The following is a 26,198-nucleotide window of genomic DNA, read 5'->3' as shown; positions in this document are numbered from 1 at the left end:
AAGCCACAGACACCCCATCCTGGCCCTCAACAGGGAACTCCATGTTTTTCTCGGAGTCAGGCTCAGATGGAGGCATGACAGACATCCAGCAACCATTTCTCTTCGACTTTTCTTAGTGTTGTGATGCTGCACTGTGTCCTGGCCCTCCTGAAGAGAGTCTGGACACCTATTGTGTGCAGTGGAATGGTCCCTTGTGAAGCTGAGCATGTGGTCCGTGTGCGTAGGTCTGCAGTAGACACAGGTTTCCAGTTCTCCTTTGTCCAGTCTCCTTGTGTCGGTCCCAAGGAATGGGAGTCTGTTGTCTGTTTCCTCTTCACCTGTAAATTTGATCCCAGGGGATATGTTGTTAAGTGGGTGGTGTGTTTCTTCGATTTGGGAGCATTTGATGATGACAATGGTGACATCGACGTAGCGCGTCTAGAATTTTGGTTGGATGATGGGTGGAGCTATGGATTCGAATCATTGCGTAACTGCTTCTGTTATTAGGCCTGATATGGGTGATCCCATCGAGGCACCTTGCACTTGCTTGTACATTTTCCCCTTGACTTTGAAGGATGTGTTGAGGCATAGATCCAGAAGTTTCGTGATGGTTTCTGTGGGCATGGAGTATTCTGTAGTGGCATCATCCTTGTAAGTATGGTGGGTATGGCATCATCCTTGTGGGTAGGTGTTTAATGAGTAGATGGTAAATGGTTTGGGTTAGCCAGGGCGATGTCAAACGAGAGGAAGAGGGTGGTGATATTGAAGGAAACCATAATTTCTTCCTTATTGATCTTGGTGTGTTGGATACATTGGAGAAAGTGTTCTGGGGAGTTTATTGATTTGAGTTGTTGACCAGGTATTTGAGTTTCCTCTGCAGGGTTTTTGCTAGTTTGTAATGTCGGTGTTCCAGGTAGAGAAACAGGGTTCTATGCTTCTCGGGGTGGTAATTCTTTTAACTTCTCTCCCTTCAGCATATTGCCCCCAATAATCTGGGTCCTCATTTTACTGGAAGGATGGAAGGCTAAGTTAACCTTCAGCCGGTCAGGATCGAACTGCTGGCAGTTGGCAGAATTAGCCTGCAACACTGCATTCTAACCACTGCACCACTACAGCTCATACTTGAACAGTGCTTAATTTACCTTAACTACATCACATGACTGCTCAACATTAATCGGAGCTAAATATTCCAGGCACAAGTTTTTTAAGACTGGAGAGTGAGAAGGAAGGAGGATGTTGAAACTACTGTTCCTTTTGATCCTTTGGATTCCACGCCGGATTCTTTCCTACGTGAAACAGATTTGGTCACGCAAACGCTACCCACCGGGACCTTTCCCACTTCCTGTGGTCGGAAGTCTATGGTGGTTGCTGGGGACTGGCTATTCAGAGAGGACTTTCAGAGAGGTATACCTTTTGCATTATTTCATTCAGTAATTTCATCCAAGGGGAAGTTGCAAAGCAACTTGATGGTTTTATTTGTTCTTGTTTATGGTATTTAGAGGCCCATGAGAGATCTGTGGGAGAGGTTGCCCGAGAGAGAATGATTGAGAATTTCCACGAAGGACGGACTTGAAATACATCTACATCTGCCTTTGGAGCAATTTCAGTTTATACAATCACGTTCGGTCTATTAACTACTGGTTGTGTACACACCACCCATCTTAGCTTGTCTGTTTAATTAGTAGACGGGATTCAAACAATACGGCATAGTCAGACCAAACACAACAAGGTTGATTTAATACTTTTTATGTGAGTGTCTATGGAGATTCTCAGTCATCGAGGTCATGGTTGTCCCAAGGGTGCTTTTTCAAAAGACAACTGGACTCTGTTTTTCCTTGAAGACGTTTCACTTGTCATCCAAGAAGCTTCTTCAGTTCAGCTTTTTTAAATGTGAATAGATCTATTAGGCTTTAATGAAAGTTGGGAAGGATGTTTTGTGAATGTGTCCATAATTAAAGATAGTACAGAATTTACTGCTGGATTTTTTGTTTTTTGTTTGTAATTGGATATATTTGATCTCCATCAGTCCAAGTTAAATCTCATCTCTCACAAAAAAGGGTTTCTTTGAGAATAGTTAATTTGGCATATATCCCAAACCTCAGCAAGATTTTCACTGTGCAGTCTCCCTGGCTCCTCCATGGAATTTGACAAGGAAATATTTTCCATGTCTTTCGTGTCAATCTTCAAAGGTTTCCCAGAGCATAATGTCCTATTGGCTCTAGGGTATTTTGCTTCTACTCTGGGTAATCGTAGAGAATGCTCTGAAGTTTAGGAGACTCTTTTGATCTCTGTAGTTGGAGGTATGTTTCATTTTTAATTAGAAAAAATGACTCTAGGTTATTTTGCTTCTACTCTGGGTAATCGTAGAGAATGCTCTGAAGTTTTTGCAGTTGGAGGTATGTTTCTTTTGTAATTAGAACAAAAGACACAGAGACAGACAGACAGTTTGCATAGGATGAGGGCTGATGATCCAAGGAAGCTATAAAACAGTGGTGGCGAACCTATGGCACGGGTGCCAGAGGCGGCACTCAGAGCCCTCTCTGTGGGCATGCGTGCCGTTGCCCCAGTCCTAGGCCTTCAGCTGGGTTTTATAAAACCTTTTCGCTTTAGGCCTCTGCCACTGTGTGCAAAAAAAAAAAAAAAGGTTCAATCAATCAGTCAATTTCAACTTCTCGCAGTAAAAAAGAAGATCTTGCAAAGTTGGAATTGATTGATTGAACTTTTTAGTCCCACCCAATCTGCCATTACCACCGCAGGCACACCCACCCAATGGGCCACACCCACCCAATGGCCACACCCACCCGGCACCCGACGATGCATAAGTGGGTTTTGGGTTGCAGTTTGGGCACTCGGTCTCTAAAAGGTTCGCCATCACTGCTATAGAAGATTGCTTTGAGTGCATGGATTGGGTATGTTTAAAGACGTGGCAACAGATAACCAACATATGTAGAGGATTATGCCAAATGTAGAGGATTATGCCACCACTGTGTCTGCATATATTCAAAAGTGCATTGAGGATGTCTGTGTCCTTAAAAACATTGTTGTGGATGACATATGAGGTTCACAAGGTGTTGAAATCTTGGAATGTGGCTTTTAAATCCAGAGCCAGACCTAATTCGAAAAATGCCATAAAAGGAGCAAAACAAGCCCATTGTTGGAAAATTCAGAACTTTTTTCAGGATCCAACAAACACAGGCGTATGTGACAGGGCATCCAGATGGCTCCATTGTGTGGTAAAGGCGACACAGACTTTTTAAATGACCGGAACACATTTTTGTTTTGGTAGATTTGAGGCATCAAATAGCAGCCCTGTCTCCCATCTTAACAAGCAAGTGTTTAACTTTTATATTACCTCTGTTCGGTGGACATTGCAGAAAGTTAACATTAGGAAAGCAGCAGGCCCAGATAATATCACTTTGTGTATTCTTAGGGAATGTGCAGACAAGTTCACTTGTGTTGTTACAGATATTTTCAATCTTTCACTGCAGCAGGCAGTGGTCCCATCGTGTTTCAAGGTGGCCATTATTTTGCCAGTGTCCAAAAAGTCTATGATTATGGGTCTCAATGATTAGCTGTAAGAATAGTTTCATAAATTGCTTTCAACATAAACAGAATCTGTTCCTGATCTTCTTCCATGTTCTCTTAGTGGTGTGTTAAATTAAAAGCTTTACGATCAGAGAATGAAAATAATTTTGTTACTGAGTATAAAACACAGCTGGGTTTCTCACAGATAATATCTGGCAAAGTTGCAAAAGTCTTATCTATAGTCTGCGCTTCAAGCCAAGTCTCCTTTAGACAATAACAAGTTGTAATATCAGATTTCGAAGAGGCAGAGGAACTAGAGATCAAATTGCCAACATGCGCTGGATCATGGAGAAAGCTAGGGAGTGCCAGAAAAATGTCTACTTCTGCTTCATTGACTATGCTAAAACCTTTGATTGTGTGGATCACAACAAACTGTGGCAAGTTCTTAAAGAGATGGGAGAACCAGACCATCTTATTTGTCTCTTAAGAAACCTATATGCGGGTCAAGAAGCAACAGTGAGAACTGGACACGGAACCACTGATGGGTTCAAAATTGGGAAAGGAGTCCGACAAGGCTGTATACTGTCACCCTACCTACTTAACTTATATGCAGAGCACATCATGAGAAAGGCAGGGCTAGATGAAACAAAAGTTGGAATTAAGATTGCCAGGAGAAATATCAACAACCTAAGATATTCAGATGATACCACTCTAAGGGCAGAAAGTGAAGAGGAATTAAAGAGCCTCTTGATGCGGGTGAAGAAGGAGAGGGCAAAAGTTGGCTTGAAACTCAACATTAAGAAAACCAAAATCATGGCATCCGGCCCTCTCAATTCCTGACAAATAAATGGAGAAGAAATGGAGGTAGTGACAGATGTTATTTTCCTGGGCTCCAAGATCAACACAGATGGGGACTGCAGCCAAGAAATTAAAAGACGCTTGCTCCTGAGGAGGAAAGCTATAGCAAATCTACACAGCATACTAAAAAGCAGAGACGTCACCCTGCCAACAAAAGTACGTATAATCAAGGCCATGGTTTTCCCAGTTGCAATGTATGGCTGTGAAAGTTGGACCATAAGAAAGGCTGAGCGCCAAAGAATGGAGGCCTTTGAATTCTGGTGCTGGAGAAGACTCCTGCGAGTCCCCTGGACTGCAAGGCAATCAAACCGGTCAGTCCTAGAGGAGGTCAACCCCGACTGCCCTTTAGAAGGCCAGATCTTGAAGATGAAACTCAGATACAGGAACTTAGCAGAATAGGCTGTAGGCTTACTTTTTCAGAGGTTTTACCAGTGTATAAGGAGCAAAATGGAAAAGGCCAGCATATAGCAGAATTCAATATGTGGCTAAAGGAGTGGTGTAAAGGGGAAGGCTTCGGATATATTAGTCACAATGTCTGTAGCTAGTCCAATGAAAAGATGTACAAAAGAGATGGTTTGCATCCATCAAAGAAAGGGACTGAGTTACTTGGCTATAAATTCATAGATTTTCTGGAGAAAAATTTAAACTAAACAGCGGGGACAGTGAGTTAAATGATACAGAACAACCCTGTCCCCGGCAATCTAAAAATTATAGGGCTATCAGTGTATGTAACATAGATGTGTGTGTGGACAAGAATACCAACCTCGCTGTCAAGCAAAATAAAGCCTCTAATAGCGAGTGCCATACAACGTGCACTAATCAAATAGGTGATAAGACAATAGGGGAACTCAGGCACCACACAGGTTATGTAGAAAGTAAAAACAGGGTCAGTCATAAAGGACTCAAATGTCTATACACCAATGCACAGAGTATGAACAGCAAACAGGATGAACTAGAAATTCAGGTTAATGAGGGCAGATACGATATTGTTGCCATTACGGAAACATGGTGAGATGAAACCTACACATGGAACACACAGCTAGAGGGATTTAAATTATTTAAAAGAAACAGACCAAATAAAAGAGGAGGTGGAGTTGCTCTCTATATAAGAAATAACTACATCTTTACAAAAATAGAGCACAACAATGATAAAAACTGTCTTGAATGCATTTGGGTCAATATAAAAGGGGGGGAAATGACATTGCCCTAGGTGTATACTACAGGCCACCCAACCAAACAGAGGAAATAGATGAACTTTTTGCTAGCCAGCTACCTAAGGTACTGTTTGTAGGAAGCACATCACAATAGTAATGGGGGACTTTAACTGCCCTGACATCAACTGGGAGACAAACTCCGCACCAAGTGGAAGATCAAACAGGTTCCTGGCAAACCTAGCAGACAACTTTGTCTCCCAAAAAGTAGAGAAGGGAACTAGGGGATTAGCCATTTTGGATGCAATTCTCACTAACAGAGATGAAATGATAGAAGGTGTTGAAGCCATAGGGACCCTGGGAGGAAATGATCATGCAATATTGGAATTCAACATTATGGAAGCACAACCAATAGAACACAGTCAAACTAGCGTCTTGGACTTCAAGAGAGCTAATTGGCCTATGGCTGTAATAATAAACTTTGTGTGAGAGAGCATCCTGTCATATTACATTACTGTCTGGTTTGGAAGCATCACTGCTTCAGACAGGATGGTGCTGCAGAGAGTGGTGAGGATGGCAGAAAAGATTATGGGTAGTTCACTCCCTTCTATCCAGGACTTGGCAGGTAAGAGATGCTTGAGCAGCATCTTGCAACAACTTGCCCAGAACGATGTTAATCTGTCTTTGATGACAACAACTTGCCTAGAACAATGGCAACCAATCTCTGGCACTGGCAGAGGCCTCCCTTGTCCGCTCTCCTCACTCCTTTCTGACCTCACTCCATGTAATCCCTTTTTATCTCCCCCAGCTGATCCTATAAAGAAAAAACCCCTTATCTCCCACTAAAAGATGTATGTCAAACTCTTCCCTAACTCTCGCTCTGCCTACCTTACTGCAATGAGGGAAACGAATTAAAACTCTCCAAACTACCCTCTCTTCCTCTGGCCTGCCTGCAACAAAAGAGAAAGAAACAATAAAACTTCCATCTTTCCCCCCCTCCCTCTCTCTCTCTCTCTAGATAGATATAGATATAGATATAGAACAGTGGTTCTCAACCTTTTTAATGCCGCGACCCCCCAACCAGTCGTAAGTCGAGGACTACTCAACCGGTCGTAAGTCGAGGACTACTCAACTGGTGCAGCACTGTTTGCAGAATGGGACTTTGGGCGGGCTCAGCAGGGCAGAGACAGCCTGGACAATTCCTATTGGCTTTTGAAAGCCAATAGAATTAGACTCTATTCAAGAGAGGCTATTCTATTGGCTTTCAAAAGCCAATAGAATAAAAGGGAGTAGCACAGCTAAGGAAAAGGGGGGGAAAATGGCGGACTGCGTTGTTTGGCGACCCCCGTGAAATGGTCGTTCGACCCCAAATGGCGTCCCGACCCACAGGTTGAGAACCACTGATATAGAATGTATTATTATGTGTATAGGTAGATATATACTTTCTTTTGAGAACAGGCAACAAATTTTCATTTTTAATGTGTGCCAGTGAGCCCACAGTAAAGGTTATCTTAAATCTTAATTGTCAGGAAATTTCTCCTTAGTTGGAGGCTGGGTCTCTCTTTGATTAGTTGGATAACAGCTATCCTGGTGAGTTCTAGACAAACATAGTGTGAAAAGGGAAGGTAAAAGGCAAGAAATAGGAAACAAACTGAAGTTTCATATTCGTCTCCAATTAGGTGTATTAATAGAGAACATTGTTTTTCCCTGTTCCAAACTGCAGCTGGCAAAGCATTATGGGAATGTCTATTCTATGTGGGCAGGCAATTTCCATTTGATCATTTTCTCTGGATACCAAGCGGTGAAAGAGGCACTGATTGAGACTTCAGAATTCTTTGCTGATCGCCCAGTGTCACCTTTTATTTCAGAGATCACCAAAACCAAGGGTAAGTCAAAACTGCAGGGAGTTACTCTGTTCTGTCTTGTTGCATTGTGGCACTGAAATCAACATGGACGATAGTAGTGTTGTCCTGGTGAGGTCTGGAGAAGCATCTCGTGAAAAGAAACCCACGTTTTCCTTAGCTTTCATATCTGCCAGTAAATATGAAATATGCCAGTACCTATTGCTTTGTATTTTTCAACCATATAGTGAGGACGTAGGCAGTCACACCTGGTTGGTAAAATAAATCAAGCATGTGGTGGAGTGTAGTCTATAGTAAAGCCAGAATGTAGTCTGGGTCGGAATGGGACAACTTCCCATAGCCAATTCGCTGCAGCCAATTCACCATGGCCAACACACCATGGACAACTCAGCACGGCCACTCAGCACGGCCAACTCACTATGGCCAACCCGCCACGGCCAACTCACCATGGCCAACCCGCCACGGCCAACTCACCACGGCCAACTCGCCACGGCCAACTCGCCACAGCCAACACACCATGGACAACACACCATGGACAACTCAGCACGGCCACTCAACACGGCCAACTCACTATGGCCAACTCACCAAGGCCAACCCGCCACAGCCAACTCACGACGGCCAACTCGCCACGGCCAACTCACCATAGCCAACTCACCATGGCCAACTCACCATGGCCAACTCACTACAGCCAACTCACTGCTGGACCACTCACCACAGCCAACTTGCCATGGGAGAACTCACTACAGGAGAATTTAACAATTATATTTAATTATTTAAAATAAATAAAAATATATTTTAATTTTTGCCATTCACATTTCATTCTGTCCCTCCTTTGGCATCCTTTCTTTAATGATTCTATCCCACTATTTCTTTGATATTAGTATAACTCTTGTCCCCAGTGAGTTGTCCTGTGGCGAAGTGGCATGGCGAGTTGTCCCACAGTGAGTTGACTGTGGCAAGATGGCCGTGGCAACTTGGCCATTGTGTATTGGCCATAATGAATTGACTGGGGCGAATTGTCACAGGCCCAGTCTGGAGTCCCAGGAGGGAGGGGTCCAGAGGACCAAGAGACAGCAAAGTTTAGATAGTTTGGTAGAAAGAGGGTTGAGATAGCGCCTCCTTAAAAGTTCTCAGTGTCTGTCTTTAATTATGCAAGTACCATATATGCTGGCGTATAAGACGACTTCCGGAAGCGCTAAACTCGGCACCAAAGACGGGGGTCGTCTTATACGCCGAGTCGTCTTATACGGCGGAAATACTGGTAGTTTCCGGTGTATAAGACGACGTTCTAGGAATGCGGCTCGGCGATAAAGACGGGGGTCGTCTTATACGCCGGGTCGCCTAATACGCCGGCATATACGGTAATTTGGCAAAATGTCTGTCTATAGATAAGGAACAACAAAGAAAACTGCTTAGAAGCAATTCTTGGTTTTGGGAAATTGGGAAATTGCAATTTACTCTCATGAGGGAGAGGATGGAGTGAATTCCATGAGGAACGAGATCAGTAAATGAACATTTTTTCATAGACAAATCAAGGTAGAACAGGTCTCATTTGAAAATGATGGAGGAAATATGCGTATGCTTAAACATAGCCATCTGACTGCATTCATAAGAATATTTTTGAAAGATTTCTCTCCGATATTTATGTGAGGTGTAAGGAGCCTTGAACGTACAGAAAGTAGATGGGAAAGTAGAAAGTAGCACATTTGCGAGGTTAAAAGTGTCCACAGAACTCTCATGCAGGCAAGGTGAAATTCTGTAATATCACTTCCCTTGGTATCAGTCAAAGCTTTCCATGTGATTAGAGCTCCATGTTTTCCATAAGGATTGTTGGTTGTCCACATTTTCTTAGACATAGATTACTATTCAATATCAAAGCTGGGTGGAAAGTGATGGATTTTTCAGTGCAGGAGCATAAATTGCATGTGTGGCTTGGGATTTTTTTGTGAACAATCCCTTTTTGGTGTTCCTTGATGGCTTTAGGTATTATTTTTTCAAACGGTCACACCTGGAAACAACAAAGACGGTTTGGTGTTGTTACCATGAGGATGTTGGGACTGGGGAAAAGTGGCATGGAATCCCAAATCCAAGAGGAAGCCCAACAGCTTGTGGAATTCTTTGCAGATAAAAAGGGTATGCGATATGATGATGATGATGATGATGATGATGATGTTGGCTTGAGTATAACTGTACTGGAGCCATTAACACCAGACAGGTCACCAGAAGGCAAACATCACAAAAGTGTGTCTCGCTTATTTTAGCCACGTCACACAGGGGGAATTACTCTTCATATTGAGATAGAATTATTAAGGCTCTGACTATACAACCAGCAGGAAATCTGTCTGGTAACGGGAGCCTCTATCTCACACTGTTCTATTTTATCAAAAAGGAGACTTTAGACTTCAAACATCTTATTGAAGTCTGACTACAGAACATGTTCTTATGTGTAATAAGCCTAATAATGTGTCTAACAATCTACATTTAGAGCCTGATCTGGTAATCTGGGTCTTCTCCTGGAGTCACAACTCCTGTTCAAGAACAGGTGGTGGTTGAGGCTAGGAGCTAAGCAACTAAGATGCTTAAGGGCCTGGAGACTAAAACATATAAAGAATGGTTGCAGAAATTGGGTATGGCCAGCCTAGAGAAAAGAAGCACTAAGTGGGACATGATAGCAGTATTTCAGCATTTGAGGGGCTGCCACAAAGAAGAGGGGTTCCACCTATTCTCCAAAGCACCTGAAGGCAGGACAAGAAACAATGGATGGAAACTAATCCAGGAGAGAAGCAACCTAGAACTAAAGAGAATCTTCCTAACAGTGAGGACAATTAACCAGCAGAACAGCTTGCCTTTAAAAATTGTGGGTGATTCACCACTGGAGGTTTTTCAGAAAAGACTGGACAGGCACCTATCTGAAAGGGTATAGGGCAGGGGTAGGCAACCTGTGCTATTTATGACTTGTGGACTTCAACTCCCAGAATTCCTGAGCCAGCCATGCTGAGGGGAAAGAGAGAGGTTTCCAAGCTGAGCCATGCTGGCTCAGGAATTCTGGGAGTTGAAGTCCACCAGTCATGAAGGGGCCATAGTTCCCCCATGCTGGCTCAGGAATTCTGGGAGTTGAAGTCCACCAGTCATGAAGGGGCCACAGTTCCCCCATGCTGGCTCAGGAATTCTGGGAGTTGAAGTTCACGAGTCATGAAGGGGCCATAGTTCCCCCATGCTGGCTCAGGAATTCTGGTTGAAGTCCATGAGTCATGAAGGGGCCATAGTTCCCCCACGCTGGCTGAGGAATTCTGGGAGTTGAAGTCCGCAAGTCATGAAGGAGCCATAGTTCCCCCATGCTGGCTCAGGAATTCTGGGAGTTGAAGTCCACGAGTCATAAAAGAGCCAAGGTTGCCTAGCCCTGGTATAGGGTCTCCTGCTTTAGCAGGGGGTTGGACTAGAAGACCTTCAAGGTCCCTTCCAACTTTACTACTACTACTACTACTACTACTACACTACTACTACTACTACTACTACTACTACTACTACTATTATGATGATGATGATGATGATGATTGACTTCCCAGTGATTAAGAAATCTGGGGTAGAGTCAAGAATATTGAAATTTTTGGGGGCATAAGATATTGGTTATGCTATAGCCTGTGAATTTCACATTCTCAACAGAAAGTCAGTTTATCAAAAATAAATAAGGACTCCCAACCTTTCCTCTTCTAATAAGGTCTGCCAGACACCTCAATTTTGGCATAATCAGGAGAAGGAGAATTCATGTGGCTATTAATTTTGTTTTCAGGGCAGCCGTTTGACCCCTCCCTTCCCATCATGAAATCGGTCTGCAATGTAATCTGTGCTCAAGCTTTTGGACATCGCTTTTCTGTTGAAGACAAAAACTTTGCGAAGCTGATGGAAGCCAGTTTTAATGTCTTAAAATTTGGAACCACCTTCTATTACGCAGTAAGTAGCAGTATTCTTGCTTTACGGTCTGTTTCTCTTGCTCCTCTCTGAGAGGAGGTTTTGAAGTATTTCCAGCAGGACTCCCCGGTTCTCTAATAGGGTAATGCCATCTGTCTGGTAAGCTCGCAAGATTCGTTTTTCTTGCACATGTATACATAACCCGAATTAGACTGTTGTTTCTCTGTGTCATATGATATATGTGAGTGTAGGAATAATTCTGTATTTATTTATTTATTTTTGTCATATTTATGTGGTGACCCTTTGAGAGCTGTATGCCATGAAATTTCATTTTAATGTATACCGATTAGTGTACATTCAAAGTGACAATAAAGCTATTCTATTCTATTCTATTCTATTCTATTCTATTCTATTCTATTCTATTCTATTCTACTCTATTCTATCTTACCCTACCCTACCCTACCCAACCCTACCCTACGCCACGCCATGCCACGCCCTTCTCTTCTCTTCTCTTCTCTTCTCTTCTCTTCTCTTCTCCTATACCCTACCCTACCCTATCCTATCCTATTCCATTCCATTCTCTCTTCTCTTCTCTTCTCTTCTCTTCTCCTCTCCTCTTCTCTCTTCTCTTCTCCTATACCCTACCCTACCTTACCCTCTCCTCTCCTCTTCTCTTCTACCCTATCCTACCCTATGCTATCCTATCCCATCCCATCCCATTCTACCCTACCCTACCCTACGCTACGCTACCCTACGCTACCCTACGCTATCCTACGCTATCCCATCCCATCCCATCCCATCCCATCCCATCCCATCCCATCCCATCCCATCCCATCCCATCCTATCCTATTCTATTCTATTCTATTCTATTCTATTCTATTCTATTCTATTCTATTCTATTCTATTCTATTCTATTCTATTCTATTCTATTCTCCTTCTCACCTGAGTTAATTTGGAATTTTCCAGAACACTAGCTCTATGCTCATTAACAGAAGTTCTTATTTAATCAGATAATGACCGTGTTACTAATTTAACAACTGCAGTGATTCATTTAGCAAATGTGGCAAGAAAAGTCGTAAAATGGGACACAACTCAAGAAATTTCTCGCTTAGCAACATAAATTCTGGGCTTAATTGGGGTCGTAAGTCAAGGACTACATGTAGATTACCTGTCTAGATTATCTATCTCCGTCTACTTTATCTTGAATCTTAATTTTGCAATTTATAGTCCAAAATTTTAACTGCACTCATTCTCCCCATCCTTTTCCTTTTGGTAGCTCTATGAATGTTTCCCACATATAATGAAACATCTGCCAGGCCCTCACCAGACTATCTCACTTTCTGCAGAGATGATTCTTTCATTTATAAAAAAGGAGATCAAACAGCATAAGGAATACCCAAGTCTGCACGAACCTCAAGATTTAACTGATTTCTATCTCCTTCAAATGGAGAAAGTAAGTATCTGATAATACCTGGGAATATTGCTGGATGAAGAAACAATGTATTCTGTGACTGGGCATACAGAATCAATCAGAAGATTCCTTGAGTGATTGGTAATATTTGATTGTTTTCTTTAAAAAAAATTGAGGCCAGAATGAACTGTTTTAAAAAGCATTTGACAATGTTCCTCCTCAAACGTTCTAGAGTCACAAAGCCATTGGCCCTGTCCTTGTATGGATAGCTGATAGATTTTAAAAATAGAAATAAAAGAATTGGGTATGTTTAGCTTAATGAAAAAAAGGACTAGGTGTGACATGATACCAAAATTACAGTATTTATGGCGTTGCCAGAAAGAAGAGGGAGTCAAGCTATTCTCCAAAGCACCTGAAGGCAGAACAAGAAGTAATGGATGCAAACTAATCAAGGAGAGAAGCAACCTAGAACTAAGGAGGAATTTCGTGACAGTGAGAACAATTAACCAGTGGAACAGCTTGCCTCCAGAAGTTGTGAATGCTCCAACAATGGAGGTTTTAAAGAAGAGATTGGACAATAACTTGTCTGAAATGATATAGGGTCTCCTGTTTGAGCAGGGGGTTGGACTAGAAGACCTCCAAGATCCCATCCAACTCTGTTATTCTGTTAATATGAACGAATGTTCCAATTGCTCAAGAATTCTGATTATATCTGAAGAAAAGTGCTTTGGAGTGTGTGGCTATCCGGGGGAAGGCTTGAATGCTTTAAAGTGGGTGCTCAAAATTCAAAATTGCCCACAGTGATGTACCTTTGGGAAACTGGATCTGTACTTCTGCAGCACTGTAAAGACTCAGCAGTTTTCTCTACGGAGGGAAGAAACAAGTAGAATGTGTTCATTATTTTCATTATGACTGGTTAAATTTAAATGATGCCAGATGACGCACAATGGGGAAAGTTCACATCTACATTGATGTGGCTTGAGTGGTTTGCAACTGAGCAGCAAAAAGACTATTTTCCAATGCCAAATAATGGCAGTTCAGTGGAAGGGGTAACTCAGTGTGCAATTGGCATATAAAAAGGAAAATCCAATTGGAAAAGAGATTGAAACAAAAAATGCCAACATAACAATACTGTTCTTTAAATCATATGCAAGTTTGGAATAGTGGGTATAGCGCCGGTTGCCACATTTTGAAAAAAATACACTACAGCTGGGCAAAGTGCCCAAGAGGACACTAAAATAGCAATTGATAATGATTATGTACCACCCGGCTTCCAGTTTGTGATCGCGGCTCCGGCAGACGTCTAGAGAGGCTGCTCTCCCAGCTGTCCGGTCCTTCTTTGTCGGAAGACCCTGCAAAGGGTCGAAAGTCGCCCTGGAGGGCGACCACCACTGAGGAGGACCCTCGACGAGCAGCAACCCTTCCGTTGGATCCGAGGCAGCTCCTCTGGACCAACAAAGAAAAGATCGGCCATTAACATGGCCGATCACTAAGCCGTTCCTGCCGAAAGCCCAAAGCACTAGTAAGCATGACGAAAGCAACCTGGAGGAGTTGGGTGAGACCTTACCTTTCCTGTTTCCCATCTATTTTCCTGTAAAAGCCTGTGAATACCTTCTTCCCCCTTCTCAATTCTGCGGCTCCTGCCTACTTTGGGAATGTAAAGCTAAGGCAAGGAAAAAAAATAGAACAGCTAGACTAAATGACTAAATATTTGGACGTAATTTCTGGATACCTGGGCTCTCAAAAAGTTCTTTATTCTTACAGAGACTTATTGTTTTGTTCGTTTGCTAAGCTGGAAAAAAAGAGGAATATTTCTTTTTTTCTTCTTTGAAGTGGATAACAGCTTAATTGTGCATGGCACTAGGGACATCTTGTGGCGAAACATGGTACAGCAAGTGAATTTTTTTTTTTTAAACTGGGAGACTTCTGAGACTAAAATTTGTCCTTGACATTATCAAAAAAGATAAGAACCTGAAACAGCTGGGTGGTAAAAATAATTTTCTACAGTGGAGGTGGATTCCTATTGGCTTTTATTAAAAATAGCCTCCACTAAAGGACTATTTGCAAATACCACAGAAATGGAGGAACACCACCCACAGCTTAACTTCAAATTTATACTTGAAAAAATCTTAGAGGGTACTGAGCAAATGAATTCCAGACTGAAAGATATACGTACCACCTTATAGCTACAAAACGCAGCCCTGACCTCAATAGATGAACTTACAACCCAAAATACAACAGAAGAAGAAGGAATTAATATGAAAGTGGATTTCAAAGAATGCCAGCTACAATCTACTCAGAACTTTAATATCCAAACTTTAATTGCATCCAAAGAATTTGCAACTTCAACAACAACAGTAATTGAGGAAAACAACACTAAGACGGAAGATGCTGAAGACTTAAATACACCATGCACTGAGAATTCAGATAACCCATACGACCAAAAAACAACTACAACACTGAATATGACCTTTCATCAAAACCAGCTGAAATCAGATCAGCCTGAACTCATGACAAATACATTAAGCCAAATATGGAGATTTAAACTATCAGGCCAACAATTTAATGACTATGAAGGGATTAGCTTCTCTGACAGGCTGGTGACTGGATGGTCTCCATTGATTCAAATGACATATGCAGGAATGAAGGGAGATCTATTCAAGGATTTAAAAGCCCTGTTATGGAAACCTGTTTGGCACAAAAGGAAGGCCAGAGTTAGACTTAAAAATGGTTTTCTTTATGTGACCTCTAATGGAAGAGCTTTAAATCGTACTTAATGGGATAAGGAGATTTTAAAAGATATCAATTGATGTAATATTTAGGATTTATATTTATAAGGGAAATAAATTAATTACTAGAATAATAGTTTTGAATTATAACATAGAAGATGGACTCAGAGGATAAAAGTTATTTTATTAGCAAGCGATGAATATGATTATGGAATAAACTTAGAATTTATCTGAATAAATATAAGTCTATTTTAGAAATGATAACTATTTTGTAATGAACTAAGGGAACCTTGGGCTATCCGAAATTTAAATACTACGGACATTAAGCTAACTGGAATACTGTAATTGAAACCAGGTAAAAGTTAAAAACAGGATTTGAAGGCATACAAATCAAAAGTTGTTGATAAATGTTTTAAATGATTGAGCTATAACTAGCAAGCTGGCAGGAATAGCCAACACTCCAGAAGACAGGCTTAAGATACAGAAGGATCTGGACAGACTTGAACACTGGGCACTAACTAACAAAATGAAATTCAATGGTGAAAAAAGCAAGGTTCTACATTTAGGCAAGAAAAACCAAATGCACAAGTACAGCATAAGTGGCACCATGCTCAATAGTAGTAACTGTGAGAGGGACCTCGGAGTCCTAGTAGACAATCACCTAAATATGAGCCAGCAGTGTGCTGCAGCTGCCAAAAAGGCCAACACAGTGCTAGGCTGCATTAACAGAGGGATAGAATCAAGATCACGTGAAGTATTAATACCACTCTTCAATGCCTTGGTAAGGCCACACTTGGAATACTGCATCCAGTTTTGGTCACCACGATGCAAAAAAGATGTTGAGACTCTAGAAAGAGTACAGAGAAGAGCAACAAAGATGATTAGGGGACTGGAGGCTAAAACATATAAGGAACGGTTGCTAGAATTGGGTATGTCTAGTTTAACGAAGAGAAGGACAAGGGGGGACATGGTAGCAATATTCCAATATCTCAGGGGCTGCCATAAAGAAGAGGGAATTAAGCTATTTTCGAAAGCACCTGAAGGGAGGACAAGAAGCAACGGGTGGAAACTAATCAAGGAGAGAAGCAACCTAGAACTAAAGAGAAACTTCCTGACAGTGAGAACAATTAATCAGTGGAACAGCTTGCCTCCAGAAGCAGTAAATGCTCCAATACTGGAAGTTTTTAAGAAGAGACTGGACAGCCACTTGTCCGAAATGGTGTAGGGTTTCCTGCCCGAGCAGGGGGTTGGACTAGATGACCTCCAAGGTCCCTTCCAACTTTACTAATATGAACATATTAATCTGAAATTTGGTATAATAACTAAGGGAAACAGAGAGGAAATTTTTGATGCTGTAAACTGATATATGTGTGGAAAAATGCGTTATTGGATTATGTATTACCCAACCACCAAGTTGCTTCCTTAATACCTAAAGCTTTGTTAAAATGGAAAATTAATAAAACTTGTTTAAAAAAATGATTATGTACCACCCAGTCAGTTTTCTACTTTTAACAATCACATAGATTTTTCTCTGGGATACTATTACTACGGTCGTGTCAGGAGCATAGAAGCGCTTGGGGGACGCCCACGTGGGGGTTCATTTCACATTCCCATTAAATTGCCCACCAAAGTGGTATCTGCTCACGGTTGCCTGCTTTTGAACTGCTGGGTCAGCAGGAGCCAGACTGTGTAATGGGAGCCCTGTGAGGTAAGTCTACAGGGCGTGGCAGAGCTAAAATGGTAAATCACCTTCCTTAATAGGAGAAGGTTGAATGTTAAAAAGCTTTTAGCTTAAATATGTTACAACTAAGGGTCATGATCTATATGTATTAAAGAAAACAGGAAAAACTTTCCCTCTCTCTCTTCAAACTTTAGGAACTGGGTTCTTGAAATAAAACTCATAGAAAGGAAAATTAGAACAGGCACAAGAAAGCAAATCTTCATATACCACATAATTAACTGATGGACTCCATTATTGTAAGAGTTGGTGATGATACCTATTAACTTGGATGGTTTTCAAGTCCTCTTTTCCCCAGACAAGATGGCCCATGGAGTAGAACCAGGAGACATTAGGTTGGGGAAGCATTTAGTAACAATACCATTTCATCATCATCGTCGTCGTCATCGTTGTCATCATTGTTGTTGTTGTTGTTAATCATTGCACAGTCAGCCAGATGTTAAGACTGGATTTGGCATTTTTGTCTACCTATCGAGTCCTTACCAAGGACCTGGGATAGGCAGATGTGGATGTTTGATGGTATTACAGATATCGTCGCAGGATGGAAGCAGTTTCCAGTAAGGCCGCCTTTTGCAATTGACTAAAGGGGAATTTGTCAATGCCAATGGTGTTCAAGTGGTGCTCCAGTTGTTTTGGGATTGCACCCAAGGCGCCTATTACTATTGGTACTACCCTTGCTTGCCTTTGCCACAGTCTTTCTATTTCTATTTGTAGGTCTTTGTATTTTGTTATTTTCTCCAGTTCTTTCTTGTCTATTCTGCTGTCTCCAGGCACTGCCATGTCCACTATCCAGACTTTTCTTATTGACATTTGTTAAGTCTGGAGTGTTATGTGGCAGGTGTTGTTTGTTTGAATTCTAAAGTCCCAGAGCAATTTAACATTTTCATTTTCTATGACTTTCTCTATTTTATGGTCCCACCAGTTCTTGTTTGCAGGCAAGTGATATCTCTTGCAGATATTCCAATGCACCATTGTTGCTAGTTTGTCATGCCGCTGCTTGTAGTCAGTCGGTGCAATCTTCTTGCAGCAGCTTACCAGGTGGTCCACTGTTTCTTCAGCTTCTCTGCATAGGCGGCACTTACTGTCTGTTGCTGTCTTCTCAGTTTTGACTTTGTATGCATTTATCCTTAAGGCTTGGTCTTGTGCAGCCAGAATTAGTCCCTCGGTGGTGGTATTATTATTATTATTATTATTATTATTATTCCTAGAGCAAAGATGATCCCAATTCTACTTATGATGAAGACAACTTGACTCACTGTGTTTTTGACCTCTTGATTGCTGGGACAGATACAACTTCAGCTTCTCTACTATGGGCGTTGCTTCTCATGGCAACTCATCTGGATATCCAAGGTGGGACAAAGTGATGTAGATCAGCAGCCTGTTTCAAAAAGTGTTTCTTGCTGATGCTACAATGCTAATTTGTCTTGCCGTGGTTTGTAGCCAGTCTGTGCAATCATCTTGTAGCAACTAACTAGGTGGTCGACTTTTTCTTTAGTTTCTTTACATTTGCATTCTGTTCCTACCTGTTATTTGTGTAAAAAGGCAGGAAACCAGGTGCCAAAGAAATGTATTACTATTCTTGCTAATCTATAGATGCTCTATAACCATTTTGGGGGCCCTGCCATTCTGTTGGGAGGGGGAAATCTGTTGCGGGGATAGTACAATATGCTTTGCTTTGCCCATGCCACATTGCTCTTCTCCCAGGGGAAGGAATGCAGCCGAATAACATCACCCTTATCTGGACGACGGGTTGCGCTTGGAGCCGGAGGGAAATGAAACCAAGAGAGACCTTGAAGAGCGTGCCTAAGGAGCCAGTTACCAAAATAATATACCACCTGTGGATTGGCTGCGATTCAAACAGACAGTGGGACCCTGGAGGGAGGAGTAACGAATTCTGCTTTTGATATACTGTTGGTGCACGCTATTTCCTCAGACCTCACTTTGCTTCCTCGCTACCACTAACTCTCAACAAAAAGTTCCCTTTGAGACAATGCCTGTTTCAAGAGTTCTGCTTTCTCGGAGACCTACTTGAGGCAGGTCCTGACACCAGGACACAAAAGGAATTAGGAAGAAAAACAAAATAATAAAAACCTGACTTAGAAATAAAGGTCTATAAAATAAGCAGAAGTATAGGACAAGAGAAGGTTTGACTTTGTGTGGTAAAGTTTCCCCTTATTCCAGAGGAACATAAAACACAATTGGAATCTAAAATTTGTTGCGTGCCTGAGTCTCAGATCAATCCTAATCCTCCAGTCCTTGATATTAGGATGTTAATGGGAATTCTATTAAATTCTTTCCTCTGTGGTATATAATCTCTTAATGTTCACTTTATTTCTTTTCAGGGATAAACTACAGGATCTGAAATAAATCTTCCTTTTTCACTCTTTCTCAGATAAAGTACACAAAGAGCTGGAAGGCTTTTTCAGTTCATCTCACTCAATCTCTTACAAAGATCAGAAAGCACTACCTTACACCAATGCCGTGATTCATGAGATTATGCGAAATAAATATGCCTTATTTTATGGGCTGACGAGAAAATGTGTGAAGGACGTCTATCTGAGAGGTTTTCTCATCCCCAAGGTATAGAACATGGATCCTTTTGCAGTCCTGGGGTTGCACTTTAAGGGGTCGCTCTAGCTGTAGCAACACTTTGACTTGTACGCTCTTTGTGTGTTGTAAATTTATGGTTTTGTAAATTTACAGTATTGTATGAATTCATCCAATCAGGGTTGAGTCAGTCAAACATGGCAAAGCAAAATATACTTAATGCCGTGTGTGAACTCGGAAAATGTGCAGTTGAAAACCTGTCCCAAAGGTGCTTTTCCAGAAGGCAACTGGAGTTTCTTGGGTTTTTTTCCTTGAAAACATTTCGCTTCTCATCCAATAAGCTTCTTCAGTTCTGACTGAATGGCAGAGAATGGAAGGATTTATATTCCTTGCAGTCATCTGGTTGTTAGCATTCTCCCTGAGGGTCGTTGAGGCCACTCTGAGGTTTATCTGTGCCCTCAGGGTCACCTGAATCTTGTAGTCTGCAATTTTTTTCCCTGGAAATCTTTTCATACTCCTGCATCCTTCGAAGGGTGCTCATCCCAAAGTGAACAGCTAAATGTTTGTGGGGACTTTGGGATGAACACCCTTCAAATGGAGCAGGAGTATGAAAGGATTTCTGGAATCAAGCAATCAACCAAGCCTGTGGTTCACCCCAACCTTCATCTCAGCTTCTTCGTTAAAGTTGCTAAACCCACTTCTTCTAAATTAAATGCATGCAATTGTAGTTTAAGTGCAATTAAAAGTATTTGGAGTTTAAAAAATGCGTTTGAATCATTCGGGCGAGAGAAGTGGAATAGCCGAGAAATAAGAGGCGCGTCTGTCCTAATGCTTAAGTTAGCTGATTTCCTTCTTCCAGGGAGCTGTTATTGTTCCAGACATCCGTTCTGTTCTTTCGGATCGTGAACATTGGGAAACCCCTGAAGAGTTCAACCCAAATCATTTTTTGGACAAAGAAGGGAATTTTTTGTTAAAAGAAGCATTTCTTCCATTTGGAGCAGGTAATGTACAGTTATGAGTAATGATGCTTATTTTAGAAAGGGGGGTGAAAAAGGCAAAAAAAAAAATTTGCTTGGTGACATCTGGAGATTTGAGCAATGTAAAAATGTAAGGATTCTCTTTCCACAACACGTGACCGGATCAATGGAGGGAAAGATTGGTGTTCATTAGAGTTAACTGAGCCAGAAAACTCATGGAGTTATATTTACCCTGTACAGGTTCAGTAATGCAGTCAGCTAAATTAACTCCAGTCAATCTTACTCTTGTGGGAACTGCTGTTCATGAGGTTACCGAAATCGTATTTCTCCTGACATCAAGATGGACTTTCTGGAGAGGCCTATAGAAATGGGTTCTTGGAGGCACTTTTTCTCTATGGCTTTTCTTGAAGTGGGCTTCACGAATGAACAGAAATAGGTGGGAGGTGAATAGGAATCCCGGGAAGCTTTTCACAATGGCCCAGATATGGTTTCTTCCTCTGGGTATTCTTTAAAGAATAGTTTGCTCCAACTTGAGAAAATGAGAGAAGAAAAAGAACGTTCATCAGCAAAGAACAGCCTGCTAGGTACCTTCACTGCAGTTGGAAGGAGTGTAAAAGTAACTACCACAATGTCTTTGGAGATTCTCCATCATCCAGGTCATGGTTATTCCAAAGGTGCTTTTTCAGGAGGCAGCTGGACTTTCTTGTTTTTCTTTTGAAGACGTTTCGCTTCTCATCCAAGAAGCTTCTTCAGCTCTGACTGGGCGGTGGGGAATGGAAGGATTTATATTCCTTGCAGAGAGCTGGTCATTTGCCTTCTTTTACAGAGTTGTTGAGGCCACCTAATGTAGTGGGGTGCCCCAGAGCTCTGTTCTGGGCCCAGTGCTCTTCAACATCTTCATCAACAATTTGGACGAAGGGATAGATGGGGAACTCATCAAATTTGCAGACGACACCAAGCTGGCAGGAATAGCCAACACTCCAGAAGACAGGCTTAAGATACAGAAGAATCTGGACAGACTTGAACACTGGGCACTAACTAACAAAATGAAATTCAATGGTGAAAAAAGCAAGGTTCTACATTTAGGCAAGAAAAACCAAATGCACAAGTACAGCATAGGTGGCACCATGCTCAATAGTAGTAACTGTGAGAGGGACCTCAGAGTCCTAGAAGACAATCACCTAAATATGAGCCAGCTGTGTGCTGCGGCTGCCAAAAAGGCCAACACAGTGCTAGGCTGCATTAACAGAGGGATAGAATCAAGATCACATGAAGTATTAATGCCACTCTACAATGCCTTGGTAAGGCCACACTTGGAATACTGCATCCAGTTTTGATCACCACGATGTAAAAAAGATGTTGAGATTCTAGAAAGAGTACAGAGAAGAGCAACAAAGATGATTAGGGGACTGGAGGCTAAAACATATAAGGAACGGTTGCTAGAATTGGGTATGTCTAATTTAACGAAGAGAAGGCCAAGGGGGGACATGATAGCAGTATTCCAATATCTCAGGGGCTGCCATAAAGAAGAGGGAATCAAGCTATTTTCGAAAGCACCTGAAGGCAGGACAAGAAGCAACGGGTGGAAACTAATCAAGGAGAGAAGCAACCTAGAACTACGGAGAAACTTCCTGACAGTGAGAACAATTAATCAGTGGAACAACCTGCCTCCAGAAGCGGTAAATGCTCCAACACTGGAAGTTTTTAAGGAGAGACTGGACAGCCATTTGTCCAAAATGGTGTAGGGTTTCCTGCCCGAGCAGGGGGTTGGACTAGATGACCTCCAAGGTCCCTTCCAACTTTAGTATTATTATTTTGGATCATTGCACAGTCAGCCAGATGTTCAGACTGGATTTGGCATTTTGTCTACATCATCATCATCATCATCATCATCATCATCATTATTATTATTAGTTTATCTGTGTCCTCAGGGTCACCTGAGTAGGGAAAATGGGTGTGGAGCCTTCTTGGAACTGTTGAAAGGATTGTGTTGTAGACTAGAGATAGATGGTGTCAATAGAGGGGGGGGGGATATGACATCATCTATCTCTAGTCTACAATACACCCTTTTCATCAGCAGTTCCAAGAAGGCTCCACACCGATTTGCACTACTCAGGTGACTCTGAGGACACAGATGAACCTCCAGGTGGCCTCAACGATTCTCTAAGAGAATGCAAATGACCAGCTGTCTGCAAGGAGTATAAATCCTTCCATTCCCCCACCATCTAATCAGTGCTGAAGAAGCTTCTGGGGTGAGAAGCGAAATGTCTTCAAAGAAAAACAAGAAAGTCCAGTTCCCTCCTGAAAAAGCACCTTTGAGATAACCACCATGATGCAAATTCAAGCTCCCTACAGTATGTCAGGTGCTGCTAGTGTGGGATGACAACAGCAATGGCTTGAAGTAACTGGGTTGCATTATAGGAAAAGTGCCAAGTGGACTCTCAAGTGAAATATGCAGCCCCTCAACAGGTCTATCCCTGAGTCTCTGTCTTGAACTGAAGGGCAGAGTGGTAGCCCCTGAGGATGGCAAAGGTGTCTGCCGAAGAAACCCCTATGACCACTGTTGTGTCCTGAGCCTGCAAAATCAGGCTCGGGACATTGCTATAGTCCTGGGCTGTTGCAAGCTGCCCGGGACCAGACTAAGTGGCGCCAGCCTGCGCACATGCGCAAGGCACGAAAGCGCACCATCTCATGTAACCTTTTTGCCCGGGGATTCTATTTAGTGTGAGAGAGGCCTGCGAGCCTCAGAGTTGTGTTGGAGTGAGCAGAAGAAGAATAAAGCAGTTGTTGGCTTCAGAATGTGTGCTCTTCTTTCGCCATTAACTCGAGGACTTAACAACCACATTTTAGCGGAATTCTTGTACCCGTCTTCTCTTTCTGGGCACTTTAGAATCTCCTGTCCAAATAACAGCTTCTTTTCCTTGTTATAGAAAGTTGGAATAATGCTACTGTGATATGAGCTAGAAATATTTTGAACTCCAGGGAAAATATAAAGTGATCAACGGGCGGATCATCTGCATGTCAGCTCAGAACTCTTGGGGGTGTTCAGTGCCGTCAAAAGAGAAAGAGGGAAGAAACAGGGAAAGGAAGAGTGGGAAAAGGCTAGTGGCTAGAAAAACTTCCCATTATCCTCTGTGATTTAAATGGGGCATGAAAAGTTTTATATTTAATAGAAATGAAATTGCCAAAGCAGTTGATCTATCTATTATCTATCTATTATCCCATTTTTTTTAGATTCACTTGATAACTGTATTTTAAAGCATTAATGACTCCACTAGCTATGCTCGTACAACGAGATAAACTGGACTACAGATTGCATTGAACTGTAACCAACCGTAGCCCTTTGGGGAACTTGGGATGCTTCTCTGACGCTCTGTCACCAGCTCAAATTGCTTTCCTAGGGTGGTTGCAAAGTGGATCAAATGCTTTATGAATAATCCCAGTGGATTAGTGTTGATTTCCTGCTTTTCCTTTACTTTTTGTGTAGGAGTTCGGGCCTGCTTGGGAGAGCTCCTTGCAAGGATTGAGCTCTTCCACATCTTTACCAGCCTGCTGTGGACATTCAGACTGGAGCCACCAGAAGGAGTGGAAACGCTCAGTCAAGAGTGCGTACTAGGACTGACTGTGCACCCCTCTCCTTACAAGATTTGTGCTATTCCTCGTACTAGGACACCCTAATATGGACAAATAACGAGAGGCTCCCTTGTTAAAATTCGTATTACGATTTGTCTCTTGTTCAACAGTTAGTGAATCTATCACGCTCAGGATTGTCTTTTCTTACCTTACTGCAGTGTTTCCCAAACTTGACAATTTTAAGGCATGTGGACTTCAACTCCCAGAATTCCACAGCCAGCGTTGCTGGCTGTGGAATTCTGGGAGTTGAAGTCCTCATGCCTTAAAATTGTCAAGTTTGGGAAACACTGCCTTACTGAATGACTACTCAATCGATGAATCAGCATAGAGCTGGAAGGGACCTTGGAGGTCTTCTAGCCCAACCTCCTGCTCAAGCAGGAAACCTGCCTGTACCATTTCAGACATGTGACTGTCCAGGCTTTTCTTAAAAACCTCCAGTGAAGAAACACCCACAACTTCTGATGGCCAGCTGTTCCACTGGTTAATTGTTAGGAAGCTTCTCCTTAATTCCAGGTTACTTTTCTCCTTGATTAGTTTCCATTCATTGTTTCTTGTCCCATTCTCTGGTGCTTTGGAAAATAAATTGACTCCTTCTTCTTTGTGGCAGTCTCTCAAATACTAGAATAGTGCTATCATGTCACCCCCTAGTCCTTCTTTTCTCCAGACTGGCCATACCTAAATCCTGCAGCCGTTCTTCATACGCTTTTGTCTCCAGGCCCTTAATCATCTTAGTTGCTCTTCTGTGACAATCGTGATATGGGATATCAATTTAACAAACACTAATAAATCTCTTTACTCTCCCTACAATCAGATTGCCAACTGCCCAGCAACCGAGGCATTTTTATTGGCTTAACATGGGCTGGGAGAAGGGGAAAAAAATGAGCTTTCCTTTTTTAATATTTTTCTTTCAATTCAGAGTGTGAATTGCCCTATTTTCTTTGAGTTCCTCTGTAGTCATAATTATAGAAAATTCAAATGCTTTAATACCGGTAGTCCGCGACGTATAACTATTCATTTAGTGACCATTCAAAGTTACAATGGCACTGAAAAAGGTGACTGATAACCATTTTTCACACTTACGACCGTCGCAGCATCCCCACGGTCACGTGATCAAAATTCAGATGCTTGGCAACTGACTCATATTTATGACGGTTGCAGCATCCCGAGATGATGTGATCCCCTTTTGCGACCTTCTGACAAGCAAAGCCCATGGGGAAGCCAGATTCACTTAACAACCATGTTACTAATTTAACAACTGCAGTGATTCACTTAACAACGGTGGCCAGAAAGGTCATAAAATGGGGCAAAACTCACTTAGCAAATGTCTTGCTTAGCAACAGAAATTTTGGGCTCAGTTATGGTTGTAAGTTGAGGACTATCTGTAAAGGGAATTAATGCTGTAGCATCTAAATTTGTGCCTCACTGAGAAACACAACTGTGCTGGTCCCGATCCTGATCCTTCATCTCTGGCCAAGCGCCATAGTGGGAGCCACTCCAGAGCCATAGAAACCTCCCTCTTGCTGTATTCTTGGCAGAAGGAAGCAAGATGGCCTCCCTCTGATGCCTCAGAAGCCAGAGGGTGATCAGGGCCCTCAATGTCTTCCCCCAGGAAAGGGGGCCGGGCTGGGCAAGGGAGGCCTTTCCAGCCAGAGGGCTTCTCTTATCCTCCATCTTGCCCTTGCTGCCTCTCAGAGAGGCTGAGGAAACGGGAGCAGCTCCTCAGCCAGAGACATTGCTGAGGGGAAAATGGCGGGAAAAAGAAAGGCCTCTGGCGATGGCGGGGGACACGCAGCATCCCTGCTCTCTGGGAGCCCTATTGGTCATCCAAGTGACCCTGGTGACCTCTTAGCCTATTTTGCCTTTTACAAAAGGAGAGGAA

The 26,198-nt window shown here is 42.3% G+C and overlaps 1 protein-coding gene across 4 annotated transcripts; it reads left to right on the top strand.

Moving 5' to 3' along the window:
• On the top strand, nt 1-24,769 carry LOC120300862 (cytochrome P450 2J2-like). 4 transcript variants are annotated; one of them, XM_039327386.1, is made up of 11 exons: nt 1-630; nt 1,173-1,383; nt 7,237-7,399; nt 9,359-9,508; nt 11,166-11,326; nt 12,561-12,737; nt 18,371-18,512; nt 19,555-19,742; nt 20,569-20,710; nt 24,174-24,540; nt 24,596-24,769. In XM_039327386.1, the coding sequence occupies exons 2-10, from the start codon at nt 1,213-1,215 to the stop codon at nt 24,362-24,364; spliced, it is 1,485 nt and encodes a 494-aa protein (XP_039183320.1). In that variant the 5' UTR covers nt 1-630; nt 1,173-1,212; the 3' UTR covers nt 24,365-24,540; nt 24,596-24,769. The 4 variants fall into 4 exon arrangements, with proteins under 4 accessions (XP_039183320.1, XP_039183319.1, XP_039183318.1 ...); XM_039327385.1 differs by having other exon boundaries at nt 954-1,383; XM_039327384.1 differs by having other exon boundaries at nt 1-1,383.
• The last annotated feature ends 1,429 nt before the right edge of the window (nt 24,770-26,198 follow it).

This window comes from Crotalus tigris, unplaced genomic scaffold (assembly GCF_016545835.1).
Source record: "Crotalus tigris isolate CLP2741 ecotype Arizona unplaced genomic scaffold, ASM1654583v1 scf7180000024361.1375286210:1436186, whole genome shotgun sequence".
In the NCBI taxonomy this organism is placed as follows: Eukaryota; Metazoa; Chordata; class Lepidosauria; order Squamata; family Viperidae; genus Crotalus; species Crotalus tigris.
This window is presented reverse-complemented; position numbering and strand designations above follow the sequence as displayed.

Coding starts and splice junctions, on each gene's coding strand:
- LOC120300862 (XM_039327386.1), top strand. CDS start 1,213: ATGTTGAAACTACTGTTCCTTTTGATCCTTTGGATTCCACGCCGGATT. Junction 7,400..9,358: donor AGAGATCACCAAAACCAAGG/GTAAGTCAAAAC, acceptor TGATGGCTTTAG/GTATTATTTTTTCAAACGGT. Junction 11,327..12,560: donor GAACCACCTTCTATTACGCA/GTAAGTAGCAGT, acceptor TCCTTTTGGTAG/CTCTATGAATGTTTCCCACA.